The sequence below is a fragment of the Notolepis coatsorum genome (assembly GCF_963971535.1).
Source record: "Notolepis coatsorum genome assembly, chromosome: 5".
Lineage (NCBI taxonomy): Eukaryota > Metazoa > Chordata > Actinopteri > Aulopiformes > Paralepididae > Notolepis > Notolepis coatsorum.
In genome coordinates, this window is record NC_140169.1 from 75506937 (window position 1) to 75522037 (window position 15101).

Consider the following 15101-nt stretch of genomic DNA (forward strand, 5'->3'; position numbering starts at 1 on the left):
ACAGTTTATGCATTCGCAAAATATGAGAGCGCTGTCATTGAAGGGCTTCCTACAACGGAGCCCGCTGCTGCTGCTGCTGGAGCTGAAGTGATGTACAGTGACGAGTGAATCTGGTAGTTGGTTGTTAAAAACGCGAAACATAATAACGTTACGCTTTCTAGTTCAGCGCATTTCATAACTGTATGGGCTTTGTTTATACTTCAGAGGTGATGTACAGTGACGAGTGAATCTGGTAGTTGGTTGTTAAAAACGCGAAACATAATAACGTTACGCTTTCTAGTTCAGCGCATTTCATAACTGTATGGGCTTTGTTTATACACGAGTGAATCTGGTACGAGTGAATCTGGTAGTTGGTTGTTAAAAACGCGAAACATAATAACGTTACGCTTTCTAGTTCAGCGCATTTCATAGCGCTCCACTGCTACCGCAGCTGAACACAAGTTGGTTGGAACAGCAGCTCAACACAAGTTGGTTGGTACACAAGTTGGTTGCCCGCGCTGCCGCTCGCTTGCTCCTTGGATTTCATTTGGGTCGGGACGTGGGACGACTGCCGCTTTGCTTGCGCGTGGGGGCGGGGGGTCGCGGCCAATCAGAGAAAAGCCGAACACAAGTTGGTTGCCTTTAATATTCACGCTGCCGGGGCGCATAGCTTGCTAGCCGGCAGGATGTGTGTGCAGCCGTGCTTTGCCTCACAGGTCTGAGAAGAGGACCTACACATTTTACTCGTTCCCAAAACTCTTTTACATGCACGACAGTAGCCATAATGCTAACGTTAGCGGGGTAACGTTAGCCACAGCTATATAGCCAGCTTGGTACTATGACCCGGGGATAAGGCGACAGCCCACAGACCAGTAGCGCTGCTGTACTGAACAACAGGCTGCCTAGTGGTAAATGTAGTTATTTTTTTACGACATTAAAAACATTATAACTACCTTGTTTCGGGCGGTCAGGTGGCGTAGCGGATATTGCGTTTGTCACCAAACGCCGGAGACGCTGGATTCGCCTGTTCTAATCCAGCTCACAGCTCCGGCGTTGTCACCAGCTTGGCTGGCCGTTCACACTAATACAATTGGCAGTATTAGAGGGTGGGAAAAGCTGGCGGGTGGGTCCGGGTCGTTCTAAACAGCGACTCCTACAGTTCGGTCGGGGCGCCTGCTAAGCGCGGATAGGATCTAAGGGGGGTAGTGTGATCCTTCCACACGTTACACCCTCTCAGTGAGAGTCCGCGCTGCCAGGTGAAAAGAAGCGGTTGATTGGCTGGACGTGTGTCAGAGGAAGCACGTGATAGCCTCCACTCTCCCAGACCGACTGTGGGGGGTAAGTGCGCAGCGACCAGGAAGGGGATTGGGAACTGGCATAACGACTAACATTGGGATGGGTGAAAATCGGAGGAAAAAGGAGGGGGAAAAACATCAATAATAAAAAAAATAAAAATAAACTACCTTGTTTCAACCAGTTGTAGCTGGTCCATCAAAGTCTCCCGACGATTAAACCCATGTGCGTCTTGTCTTGTAAGGCGTCCATTTGGATCAAGGAAATAGATTTCTGCACTCGTCAAAACTCCTTGTAGTGGATCAGAAGTAGGGGAAAGTTGCCTCGAGTGACGTCATGGCCCTGATAGCTCTGGTAAGCTTTTTTGATTCGCGCGTGCATGTTATTCGTGCGTGGACCTTTTAACCCCTTTCTGAGTGGCATTTCCGGCGTCAAATGGAAAAAAAATTATAATTAAATTAGATACCAATGATGTAAACTACTCATAATTGAAGAGTAGGGTTTAACCTGCAAGTTGGGCTTTAAGACACTGGAGATGGTGGTGGTCTGGTGGACTACAGAAGGCCCCCCGCCCCCACAACCCCATCACCCTGTGTGACTCCCCAGTGGATACTGGCGAGTCCTTCCGCTTCTAGGGAACAATCATCTATCACATCAACTATATTATATACTTGTATACAATCAAAACACACTTGTTCATACTTCACTGTTCACACTTTTTGCACATAACTGCCCAATTGCACAGCCTGCCGTATTGTTATTTTACTATAATTAGTGTATATACTTATACTGTATAGTGTACAGCCCTGGCCTATTTTAATTAGTTACTTATAATTATACTATATTCTATTCTATAAATTCTATTAATTTATTTTATATCCTATTTGATTTTATTCCACCTTTAATTTTAATTTTAAATTTTTTACAGTTGTACAGCCCAGGCCTATTTTTTGTTCACAATTCTATTATATTGTGCTTCTATCTTAATTTTGATCATTTTTATTTTATTCCACCTTTTTATTTTATTGTCTGTCCGTTAATGTTACACTGAAAACGACCAACGCAAATTCATTGTATGTGAAAAAACGACTTGGCAATAAAGACCGTTGTGATTGTGATTGTGATTGTGATGTACGTGCTGCTACAGGGCGTCTCCTCACCAGGATCTCCCTGCCGTGCGACAGTTTCAACAGGCCGGGCAGACGGTGGGTCCCAGCAACCACGTGTCTGAGAAGAAGGACACAGTTTACTAGTTTATTAGTTTCAGACTGGATTGACCCCCAGTATAAAGACAGTGTAGTGGTGTGGGTATGTATCTAACATGTAGCTGAGGTATAAACAGTATAAAGACAGTGTAATGGTGAGGTTATGTACTGTATCTAACCTGTAGCTGAGGTATAAACAGTATAAAGACAGTGTAGTGGTGAGGTTATGTACTGTATCTAACCTGTAGCTGAGGTATAAACAGTATAAAGACAGTGTAATGGTGAGGGTATGTACTGTATCTAACATGTAGCTGAGGTATAAACAGTATAAAGACAGTGTAATGGTGAGGTTATGTACTGTATCTAACCTGTAGCTGAGGTATAAACAGTATAAAGACAGTGTAGTGGTGAGGTTATGTACTGTATCTAACCTGTAGCTGAGGTATGAACAGTATAAAGACAGTGTAATGGTGAGGTTATGTACTGTATCTAACCTGTAGCTGAGGTATAAACAGTATAAAGACAGTGTAATGGTGAGGGTATGTACTGTATCTAACATGTAGCTGAGGTATAAACAGTATAAAGACAGTGTAATGGTGAGGTTATGTACTGTATCTAACATGTAGCTGAGGTATAAACAGTATAAAGACAGTGTAATGGTGAGGTTATGTACTGTATCTAACATGTAGCTGAGGTATAAACAGTATAAAGACAGTGTAATGGTGAGGTTATGTACTGTATCTAACCTGTAGCTGAGGTATAAACAGTATAAAGACAGTGTAATGGTAGGGTTATGTACTGTATCTAACATGTAGCTGAGGTATAAACAGTATAAAGACAGTGTAATGGTGAGGTTATGTACTGTATCTAACATGTAGCTGAGGTATAAACAGTATAAAGACAGTGTAGTGGTGAGGTTATGTACTGTATCTAACATGTAGCTGAGGTATAAACAGTATAAAGACAGTGTAATGGTGAGGTTATGTACTGTATCTAACATGTAGCTGAGGTATAAACAGTATAAAGACAGTGTAGTGGTGAGGTTATGTACTGTATCTAACATGTAGCTGAGGTATAAACAGTATAAAGACAGTGTAGTGGTGAGGTTATGTACTGTATCTAACATGTAGCTGAGGTATAAACAGTATAAAGACAGTGTAGTGGTGAGGTTATGTACTGTATCTAACCTGTAGCTGAGGTATAAACAGTATAAAGACAGTGTAGTGGTGAGGTTATGTACTGTATCTAACCTGTAGCTGAGGTATAAACAGTATAAAGACAGTGTAGTGGTGAGGTTATGTACTGCATCTAACCTGTAGCTGAGGTATAAACAGTATAAATACAGTGTAGTGGTGAGGTTATGTACTGTATCTAACCTGTAGCTGAGGTATGAACAGTATAAAGACAGTGTAGTGGTGAGGTTATGTACTGTATCTAACATGTAGCTGAGGTATAAACAGTATAAAGACAGTGTAGTGGTGAGGTTATGTACTGTATCTAACCTGTAGCTGAGGTATGAACAGTATAAAGACAGTGTAATGGTGAGGTTATGTACTGCATCTAACCTGTAGCTGAGGTATAAACAGTATAAATACAGTGTAGTGGTGAGGTTATGTACTGTATCTAACCTGTAGCTGAGGTATAAACAGTATAAAGACAGTGTAGTGGTGAGGTTATGTACTGTATCTAACATGTAGCTGAGGTATAAACAGTATAAAGACAGTGTAGTGGTGAGGTTATGTACTGTATCTAACCTGTAGCTGAGGTATAAACAGTATAAAGACAGTGTAGTGGTGAGGTTATGTACTGTATCTAACCTGTAGCTGAGGTATAAACAGTATAAAGACAGTGTAGTGGTGAGGTTATGTACTGTATCTAACATGTAGCTGAGGTATAAACAGTATAAAGACAGTGTAGTGGTGAGGTTATGTACTGTATCTAACATGTAGCTAAGGTATAAACAGTATAAAGACAGTGTAGTGGTGAGGTTATGTACTGTATCTAACATGTAGCTGAGGTATAAACAGTATAAAGACAGTGTAGTGGTGAGGTTATGTACTGTATCTAACATGTAGCTGAGGTATAAACAGTATAAATACAGTGTAATGGTGAGGTTATGTACTGTATCTAGCATGTAGCTGAGGTATAAACAGTATAAAGACAGTGTAGTGGTGAGGTTATGTACTGTATCTAACATGTAGCTGAGGTATAAACAGTATAAAGACAGTGTAGTGGTGAGGTTATGTACTGTATCTAACCTGTAGCTGAGGTATAAACAGTATAAAGACAGTGTAATGGTGAGGTTATGTACTGTATCTAACCTGTAGCTGAGGTATAAACAGTATAAAGACAGTGTAATGGTGAGGTTATGTACTGTATCTAGCATGTAGCTGAGGTATAAACAGTATAAAGACAGTGTAGTGGTGAGGTTATGTACTGTATCTAACCTGTAGCTAAGGTATAAACAGTATAAAGACAGTGTAGTGGTGAGGTTATGTACTGTATCTAACATGTAGCTAAGGTATAAACAGTATAAAGACAGTGTAATGGTGAAGTTATGTACTGTATCTAACCTGTAGCTGAGGTATAAACAGTATAAAGACAGTGTAGTGGTGAGGTTATGTACTGTATCTAACCTGTAGCTGAGGTATGAACAGTATAAAGACAGTGTAATGGTGAGGTTATGTACTGCATCTAACCTGTAGCTGAGGTATAAACAGTATAAATACAGTGTAGTGGTGAGGTTATGTACTGTATCTAACCTGTAGCTGAGGTATGAACAGTATAAAGACAGTGTAGTGGTGAGGTTATGTACTGTATCTAACATGTAGCTGAGGTATAAACAGTATAAAGACAGTGTAGTGGTGAGGTTATGTACTGTATCTAACCTGTAGCTGAGGTATAAACAGTATAAAGACAGTGTAGTGGTGAGGTTATGTACTGTATCTAACCTGTAGCTGAGGTATAAACAGTATAAAGACAGTGTAGTGGTGAGGTTATGTACTGTATCTAACATGTAGCTGAGGTATAAACAGTATAAAGACAGTGTAGTGGTGAGGTTATGTACTGTATCTAACATGTAGCTAAGGTATAAACAGTATAAAGACAGTGTAATGGTGAGGTTATGTACTGTATCTAACATGTAGCTGAGGTATAAACAGTATAAAGACAGTGTAGTGGTGAGGTTATGTACTGTATCTAACATGTAGCTGAGGTATAAACAGTATAAATACAGTGTAATGGTGAGGTTAGGTACTGTATCTAACATGTAGCTGAGGTATAAACAGTATAAAGACAGTGTAGTGGTGAGGTTATGTACTGTATCTAACATGTAGCTGAGGTATAAACAGTATAAAGACAGTGTAGTGGTGAGGTTATGTACTGTATCTAACCTGTAGCTGAGGTATAAACAGTATAAAGACAGTGTAATGGTGAGGTTATGTACTGTATCTAACCTGTAGCTGAGGTATAAACAGTATAAAGACAGTGTAATGGTGAGGTTATGTACTGTATCTAGCATGTAGCTGAGGTATAAACAGTATAAAGACAGTGTAGTGGTGAGGTTATGTACTGTATCTAACCTGTAGCTAAGGTATAAACAGTATAAAGACAGTGTAGTGGTGAGGTTATGTACTGTATCTAACATGTAGCTAAGGTATAAACAGTATAAAGACAGTGTAATGGTGAAGTTATGTACTGTATCTAACCTGTAGCTGAGGTATAAACAGTATAAAGACAGTGTAGTGGTGAGGTTATGTACTGTATCTAACATGTAGCTGAGGTATAAACAGTATAAAGACAGTGTAATGGTGAGGTTATGTACTGTATCTAACATGTAGCTGAGGTATAAACAGTATAAAGACAGTGTAATGGTGAGGTTATGTACTGTATCTAACCTGTAGCTGAGGTATAAACAGTAAAAAGACAGTGTAGTGGTGAGGTTATGTACTGTATCTAACATGTAGCTAAGGTATAAACAGTATAAAGACAGTGTAGTGGTGAGGTTATGTACTGTATCTAACATGTAGCTAAGGTATAAACAGTATAAAGACAGTGTAATGGTGAAGTTATGTACTGTATCTAACCTGTAGGTATAAACAGTATAAAGACAGTGTAATGGTGAGGTTATGTACTGTATCTAACCTGTAGCTGAGGTATAAACAGTATAAAGACAGTGTAATGGTGAGGTTATGTACTGTATCTAACCTGTAGTTGAGGTATAAACAGTATAAAGACAGTGTAATGGTGAGGTTATGTACTGTATCTAACCTGTAGCTGAGGTATAAACAGTATAAAGACAGTGTAGTGGTGAGGTTATGTACTGTATCTAACCTGTAGGTGAGGTATAAACAGTATAAAGACAGTGTAATGGTGAGGTTATATACTGTATCTAACCTGTAGCTGAGGTATAAACAGTATAAAGACAGTGTAATGGTGAGGTTATGTACTGTATCTAACATGTAGCTGAGGTATAAACAGTATAAAGACAGTGTAATGGTGAGGTTATGTACTGTATCTAACCTGTAGGTATAAACAGTATAAAGACAGTGTAATGGTGAGGTTATGTACTGTATCTAACATGTAGCTGAGGTATAAACAGTATAAAGACAGTGTAATGGTGATGTTATGTACTGTATCTAACATATAGCTAAGGTATAAACAGTATAAAGACAGTGTAATGGTGAGGTTATGTACTGTATCTAACATGTAGCTGAGGTATAAACAGTATAAAGACAGTGTAATGGTGAGGTTATGTACTGTATCTAACCTGTAGCTGAGGTATAAACAGTATAAAGACAGTGTAATGGTGAGGTTATGTACTGTATCTAACATGTAGCTGAGATATAAACAGTATAAAGACAGTGTAATGGTGAGGTTATGTACTGCATCTAACCTGTAGCTGAGGTATAAACAGTATAAATACAGTGTAATGGTGAGGTTATGTACTGTATCTAACATGTAGCTGAGGTATAAACAGTATAAAGACAGTGTAATGGTGAGGTTATGTACTGTATCTAACCTGTAGCTGAGGTATAAACAGTATAAAGACAGTGTAATGGTGAGGTTATGTACTGTATCTAACATGTAGCTGAGGTATAAACAGTATAAAGACAGTGTAATGGTGAGGTTATGTACTGTATCTAACCTGTAGCTGAGGTATAAACAGTATAAAGACAGTGTAATGGTGAGGTTATGTACTGTATCTAACATGTAGCTGAGATATAAACAGTATAAAGACAGTGTAATGGTGAGGTTATGTACTGTATCTAACCTGTAGCTGAGGTATAAACAGTATAAAGACAGTGTAGTGGTGAGGTTATGTACTGTATCTAACATGTAGCTGAGGTATAAACAGTATAAAGACAGTGTAGTGGTGAGGTTATGTACTGTATCTAACCTGTAGCTGAGGTATAAACAGTATAAAGACAGTGTAGTGGTGAGGTTATGTACTGTATCTAACCTGTAGCTGAGGTATGAACAGTATAAAGACAGTGTAATGGTGAGGTTATGTACTGTATCTAACCTGTAACTGAGGTATAAACAGTATAAAGACAGTGTAATGGTGAGGTTATGTACTGTATCTAACATGTAGCTGAGGTATAAACAGTATAAAGACAGTGTAATGGTGAGGTTATGTACTGTATCTAACCTGTAGCTGAGGTATAAACAGTATAAAGACAGTGTAGTGGTGAGGTTATGTACTGTATCTAACATGTAGCTGAGGTATAAACAGTATAAAGACAGTGTAATGGTGAGGTTATGTACTGTATCTAACATGTAGCTGAGGTATAAACAGTATAAAGACAGTGTAATGGTGAGGTTATGTACTGTATCTAACCTGTAGCTGAGGTATAAACAGTATAAAGACAGTGTAATGGTGAGGTTATGTACTGTATCTAACATGTAGCTGAGGTATAAACAGTATAAAGACAGTGTAATGGTGAGGTTATGTACTGTATCTAACATGTAGCTGAGGTATGAACAGTATAACGACAGTGTAATGGTGAGGTTATGTACTGTATCTAACATGTAGCTGAGGTATAAACAGTATAACGACAGTGTAATGGTGAGGTTATGTACTGTATCTAACATGTAGCTGAGGTATAAACAGTATAAAGACAGTGTAATGGTGAGGTTATGTACTGTATCTAACATGTAGCTGAGGTATAAACAGTATAAAGACAGTGTAATGGTGAGGTTATGTACTGTATCTAACATGTAGCTCAGGTATAAACAGTATAAAGACAGTGTAATGGTGAGGTTATGTACTGTATCTAACATGTAGCTGAGGTATAAACAGTATAAAGACAGTGTAGTGGTGAGGTTATGTACTGTATCTAACCTGTAGCTGAGGTATAAACAGTATAAAGACAGTGTCATGGTGAGGTTATGTACTGTATCTAACATGTAGCTGAGGTATAAACAGTATAAAGACAGTGTAATGGTGAGGTTATGTACTGTATCTAACCTGTAGCTGAGGTATAAACAGTATAAAGACAGTGTAATGGTGAGGTTATGTACTGTATCTAACATGTAGCTGAGGTATAAACAGTATAAAGACAGTGTAATGGTGAGGTTATGTACTGTATCTAACCTGTAGCTGAGGTATAAACAGTATAAAGACAGTGTAATGGTGAGGTTATGTACTGTATCTAACATATAGCTAAGGTATAAACAGTATAAAGACAGTGTAATGGTGAGGTTATGTACTGTATCTAACATGTAGCTGAGGTATAAACAGTATAAAGACAGTGTAATGGTGAGGTTATGTACTGTATCTAACCTGTAGCTGAGGTATAAACAGTATAAAGACAGTGTAGTGGTGAGGTTATGTACTGTATCTAACCTGTAGGTATAAACAGTATAAAGACAGTGTAGTGGTGAGGTTATGTACTGTATCTAACCTGTAGGTATAAACAGTATAAAGACAGTGTAGTGGTGAGGTTATGTACTGTATCTAACATGTAGCTGAGGTATAAACAGTATAAAGACAGTGTAATGGTGAGGTTATGTACTGTATCTAACATGTAGCTGAGGTATAAACAGTATACAGACAGTGTAGTGGTGAGGTTATGTACTGTATCTAACATGTAGCTGAGGTATAAACAGTATAAAGACAGTGTAATGGTGAGGTTATGTACTGTATCTAACCTGTAGCTGAGGTATAAACAGTATAAAGACAGTGTAATGGTGAGGTTATGTACTGTATCTAACCTGTAGTTGAGGTATAAACAGTATAAAGACAGTGTAATGGTGAGGTTATGTACTGTATCTAACCTGTAGCTGAGGTATAAACAGTATAAAGACAGTGTAGTGGTGAGGTTATGTACTGTATCTAACCTGTAGCTGAGGTATAAACAGTATAAAGACAGTGTAGTGGTGAGGTTATGTACTGTATCTAACCTGTAGCTGAGGTATAAACAGTATAAAGACAGTGTCATGGTGAGGTTATGTACTGTATCTAACATGTAGCTGAGGTATAAACAGTATAAAGACAGTGTAATGGTGAGGTTATGTACTGTATCTAACCTGTAGCTGAGGTATAAACAGTATAAAGACAGTGTAATGGTGAGGTTATGTACTGTATCTAACATGTAGCTGAGGTATAAACAGTATAAAGACAGTGTAATGGTGAGGTTATGTACTGTATCTAACCTGTAGCTGAGGTATAAACAGTATAAAGACAGTGTAATGGTGAGGTTATGTACTGTATCTAACATATAGCTAAGGTATAAACAGTATAAAGACAGTGTAATGGTGAGGTTATGTACTGTATCTAACATGTAGCTGAGGTATAAACAGTATAAAGACAGTGTAATGGTGAGGTTATGTACTGTATCTAACCTGTAGCTGAGGTATAAACAGTATAAAGACAGTGTAGTGGTGAGGTTATGTACTGTATCTAACCTGTAGGTATAAACAGTATAAAGACAGTGTAGTGGTGAGGTTATGTACTGTATCTAACCTGTAGGTATAAACAGTATAAAGACAGTGTAGTGGTGAGGTTATGTACTGTATCTAACATGTAGCTGAGGTATAAACAGTATAAAGACAGTGTAATGGTGAGGTTATGTACTGTATCTAACATGTAGCTGAGGTATAAACAGTATACAGACAGTGTAGTGGTGAGGTTATGTACTGTATCTAACATGTAGCTGAGGTATAAACAGTATAAAGACAGTGTAATGGTGAGGTTATGTACTGTATCTAACCTGTAGCTGAGGTATAAACAGTATAAAGACAGTGTAATGGTGAGGTTATGTACTGTATCTAACCTGTAGTTGAGGTATAAACAGTATAAAGACAGTGTAATGGTGAGGTTATGTACTGTATCTAACCTGTAGCTGAGGTATAAACAGTATAAAGACAGTGTAGTGGTGAGGTTATGTACTGTATCTAACCTGTAGCTGAGGTATAAACAGTATAAAGACAGTGTAGTGGTGAGGTTATGTACTGTATCTAACATGTAGCTGAGGTATAAACAGTATAAAGACAGTGTAGTGGTGAGGTTATGTATTGTATCTAACCTGTAGCTGAGGTATAAACAGTATAAATACAGTGTAATGGTGAGGTTATGTACTGTATCTAACATGTAGCTGAGGTATAAACAGTATAAAGACAGTGTAGTGGTGAGGTTATGTACTGTATCTAACCTGTAGCTGAGGTATAAACAGTATAAAGACAGTGCAGTGGTGAGGTTATGTACTGTATCTAACATGTAGCTGAGGTATAAACAGTATAAAGACAGTGTAATGGTGAGGTTATGTACTGTATCTAACCTGTAGCTGAGGTATAAACAGTATAAAGACAGTGTAGTGGTGAGGTTATGTACTGTATCTAACATGTAGGTGAGGTATAAACAGTATAAAGACAGTGTAGTGGTGAGGTTATGTACTGTATCTAACATGTAGCTGAGGTATAAACAGTATAAAGACAGTGTAGTGGTGAGGTTATGTACTGTATCTAACATGTAGCTGAGGTATAAACAGTATAAAGACAGTGTAATGGTGAGGTTATGTACTGTATCTAACATGTAGCTGAGGTATAAACAGTATAAAGACAGTGTAATGGTGAGGTTATGTACTGTATCTAACATGTAGCTGAGGTATAAACAGTATAAAGACAGTGTAATGGTGAGGTTATGTACTGTATCTAACATGTAGCTGAGGTATAAACAGTATAAAGACAGTGTAATGGTGAGGTTATGTACTGTATCTAACATGTAGCTGAGGTATAAACAGTATAAAGACAGTGTAATGGTGAGGTTATGTACTGTATCTAACATGTAGCTGAGGTATAAACAGTATAAAGGCAGTGTAATGGTGAGGTTATGTACTGTATCTAACCTGTAGCTGAGGTATAAACAGTACAAAGACAGTGTAGTGGTGAGGTTATGTACTGTATCTAACCTGTAGGTATAAACAGTATAAAGACAGTGTAGTGGTGAGGTTATGTACTGTATCTAACATGTAGCTGAGGTATAAACAGTATAAAGACAGTGTAATGGTGAGGTTATGTACTGTATCTAACCTGTAGCTGAGGTATAAACAGTATAAAGACAGTGTAGTGGTGAGGTTATGTACTGTATCTAACATGTAGCTGAGGTATAAACAGTATAAAGACAGTGTAATGGTGAGGTTATGTACTGTATCTAACCTGTAGCTGAGGTATAAACAGTATAAAAACAGTGTAATGGTGAGGTTATGTACTGTATCTAACCTGTAGTTGATGTATAAACAGTATAAGGACAGTGTAATGGTGAGGTTATGTACTGTATCTAACCTGTAGCTGAGGTATAAACAGTATAAAGACAGTGTAGTGGTGAGGTTATGTACTGTATCTAACCTGTAGCTAAGGTATAAACAGTATAAAGACAGTGTAGTGGTGAGGTTATGTACTGTATCTAACCTGTAGGTATAAACAGTATAAAGACAGTGTAGTGGTGAGGTTATGTACTGTATCTAACCTGTAGGTATAAACAGTATAAAGACAGTGTAGTGGTGAGGTTATGTACTGTATCTAACATGTAGCTGAGGTATAAACAGTATAAAGACAGTGTAATGGTGAGGTTATGTACTGTATCTAACCTGTAGCTGAGGTATAAACAGTATAAAGACAGTGTAGTGGTGAGGTTATGTACTGTATCTAACCTGTAGCTGAGGTATAAACAGTATAAAGACAGTGTAGTGGTGAGGTTATGTACTGTATCTAACATGTAGCTGAGGTATAAACAGTATAAAGGCAGTGTAATGGTGAGGTTATGTACTGTATCTAACATGTAGCTGAGGTATAAACAGTATAAAGGCAGTGTAATGGTGAGGTTATGTACTGTATCTAACCTGTAGGTATAAACAGTATAAAGACAGTGTAATGGTGAGGTTATGTACTGTATCTAACCTGTAGTTGAGGTGGACTGATTTTCGGTGGCCTGGCATCAGAGTTCCAGAGGATGGAGAGATGCTGAATAGGTCGTCACACTGAACCTGAACGACAGATTCATCATGGACTGTAGTTATCTAACATTTGTGTTTTCATTCATTGATATTGACTCATAATATTGATATAATGACAATGATGTGTTTTCATCTACTTATGAATCAGGGACGAGGACAGCAGGAAAACGTTAATCTTCATTAAGGGTTGTGTGTTCCTGCATGATCTCATTATAACTCATTCACTTCTCCTAGACAACAAAGAGATCTGTTTGATACCAAGAATAAGGATGTTTCCTCATGTTTCTCAAATAAAAACGACTCAAACTATAGCTGAGAGGATATTAATATTACTCTGAGCAAGCTGTGACAACATTCCCTCACATGAGTATCATTTAGCTCTCTTTCAAATATCTGCATTTAAATATCTGAGAACATGATTGTAGAGATGACAATGCACATGTACATTTACGTACATTTTACACTTAGTCATTTAGCTGATGCTTTTATACAAAACGACTTACAAATTGTGTACAACAAGTCAGCAGGAAGGGTAGACCTCTGGTGGTGTAAGTGGTATTGTTCATCTAGCAGTGCCGAAATTGAGTGCTACAAGTATGCCGTCTGGGAGAAATGCAAGGCCCTGTGCGAGATTTAAATGCGAGCCCCCCCCTAAAGGTTAAAAAAAATATATATATATTATATAATACATTTTTTTTTAAATAAATGTATAAATATATTTTTTTGCATACAGTCAACGTATTCTTAAATAATAGCGCTGCCCGAGGCTGGGCATACAGTCAACGTATTCTTAAATAATAGCGCTGCCCGAGGCTGGGCATATGATACAGTCAACGTATTCTTAAATAATAGCGCTGCCCGAGGCTTAGTGGCAATGCACCTGTACAGTCGTACACCTGGCAGTAACAGGGAAAATGCATAAAACACCCCTGGAACCTGATAAACAAGCTTAAAGCCAGGTAAATTTTTCAAGCATGACATGCAGATTTGCAGTTTTGCCTTATTTGAATCGAACTCTATAAGCTTAGTACACACATCACAAACTGCACGAGCACAGTGTGGAATGTTCCCAGAGAGCAACTTGTAAAGCTGGAGTGTTAGTCCTCCCACGATGCTTTGCACAAAAGTAAACGGGTCATTAAATGAAACCAATAGTATATCTGCAGAGCCGCAGAGCCCGGAACACTATTCTACAACCGTGTCTAATGTGAAATATATAAGCATGAAAGCAAAACTAGGTCTGTGATGGAAAGTGATTGTTAACATTATATTTATTTAAATTTTTATAAAAAAAAAGATACAAAATAAATTATAATATCTTCTCACGAGGCCCCCCTTCTCGCGAGGCCCTGTGCGACCGCACTGCTCGCACGCCCCTAGCGAAGGCCCTGCTTAGTATAGACATATTAGCATAGTAGGTAGTAGTATAGGTATAGTAGCATAGTTGTATATACATAGTAGCGTAATACATAATAGTAAAAGAAGATGGTTTCAGCTGTCTGTCCTGACTGTGATGGTTTCAGCTGTCTGTCCTGACTGCGATGGTTTCAGCGGTCTGTCCTGACTGTGGTGGTTTCAGCTGTCTGTCCTGACTGTGATGGTTTCAGCGGTCTGTCCTGACTGTGGTGGTTTCAGCTGTCTGTCCTGACTGTGATGGTTTCAGCTGTCTGTCCTGACTGTGATGGTTTCAGCTGTCTGTCCTGACTGTGATGGTTTCAGCTGTCTGTCCTGACGGTGATGGTTTCAGCTGTCTGTCCTGACTGTGATGGTTTCAGCTGTCTGTCCTGACGGTGATGGTTTCAGCTGTCTGTCCTGACTGTGATGGTTTCAGCTGTCTGTCCTGACTGTGGTGGTTTCGACTGTCTGTCCTGACTGTGATGGTTTCAGCTGTGTCCTGACTGTGATGGTTTCAGCTGTCTGTCCTGACTGTGATGGTTTCAGCTGTCTGTCCTGACTGTGATCGTTTCAGCTGTCTGTCCTGACTGTGGTGGTTTCAGCTGTCTGTCCTGACTGTGATGGTTTCGACTGTCTGTCCTGACTGTGTTGGGAAGTTTGTTCCACCACGTGGAGCCAGGACAGAGAATAGCTTGCTTGGTCTCGATGACCCCCAGGAGCCCCAAGAGGAGTGGGTCTCAGGCGGGGGTCGGTCTTCAGGAGAGTGAAAAGAGCC

At 38.8% G+C, this 15101-nt stretch overlaps 1 protein-coding gene across 1 annotated transcript in view; it reads right to left on the reverse strand.

The window, feature by feature from the left end:
* cfap65 (cilia and flagella associated protein 65) overlaps positions 1 to 15101 on the reverse strand; it is a gene marked incomplete at both ends in the record, with an annotated part of 148953 nt that overhangs the window by 17071 nt on the left and 116781 nt on the right. The window contains 2 exons of the mRNA XM_084314146.1: positions 2433 to 2499; positions 12876 to 12961. Coding sequence (XP_084170272.1) covers positions 2433 to 2499; positions 12876 to 12961 — 153 coding nt within the window. The remainder of the gene's footprint in view (positions 1 to 2432; positions 2500 to 12875; positions 12962 to 15101) is intronic.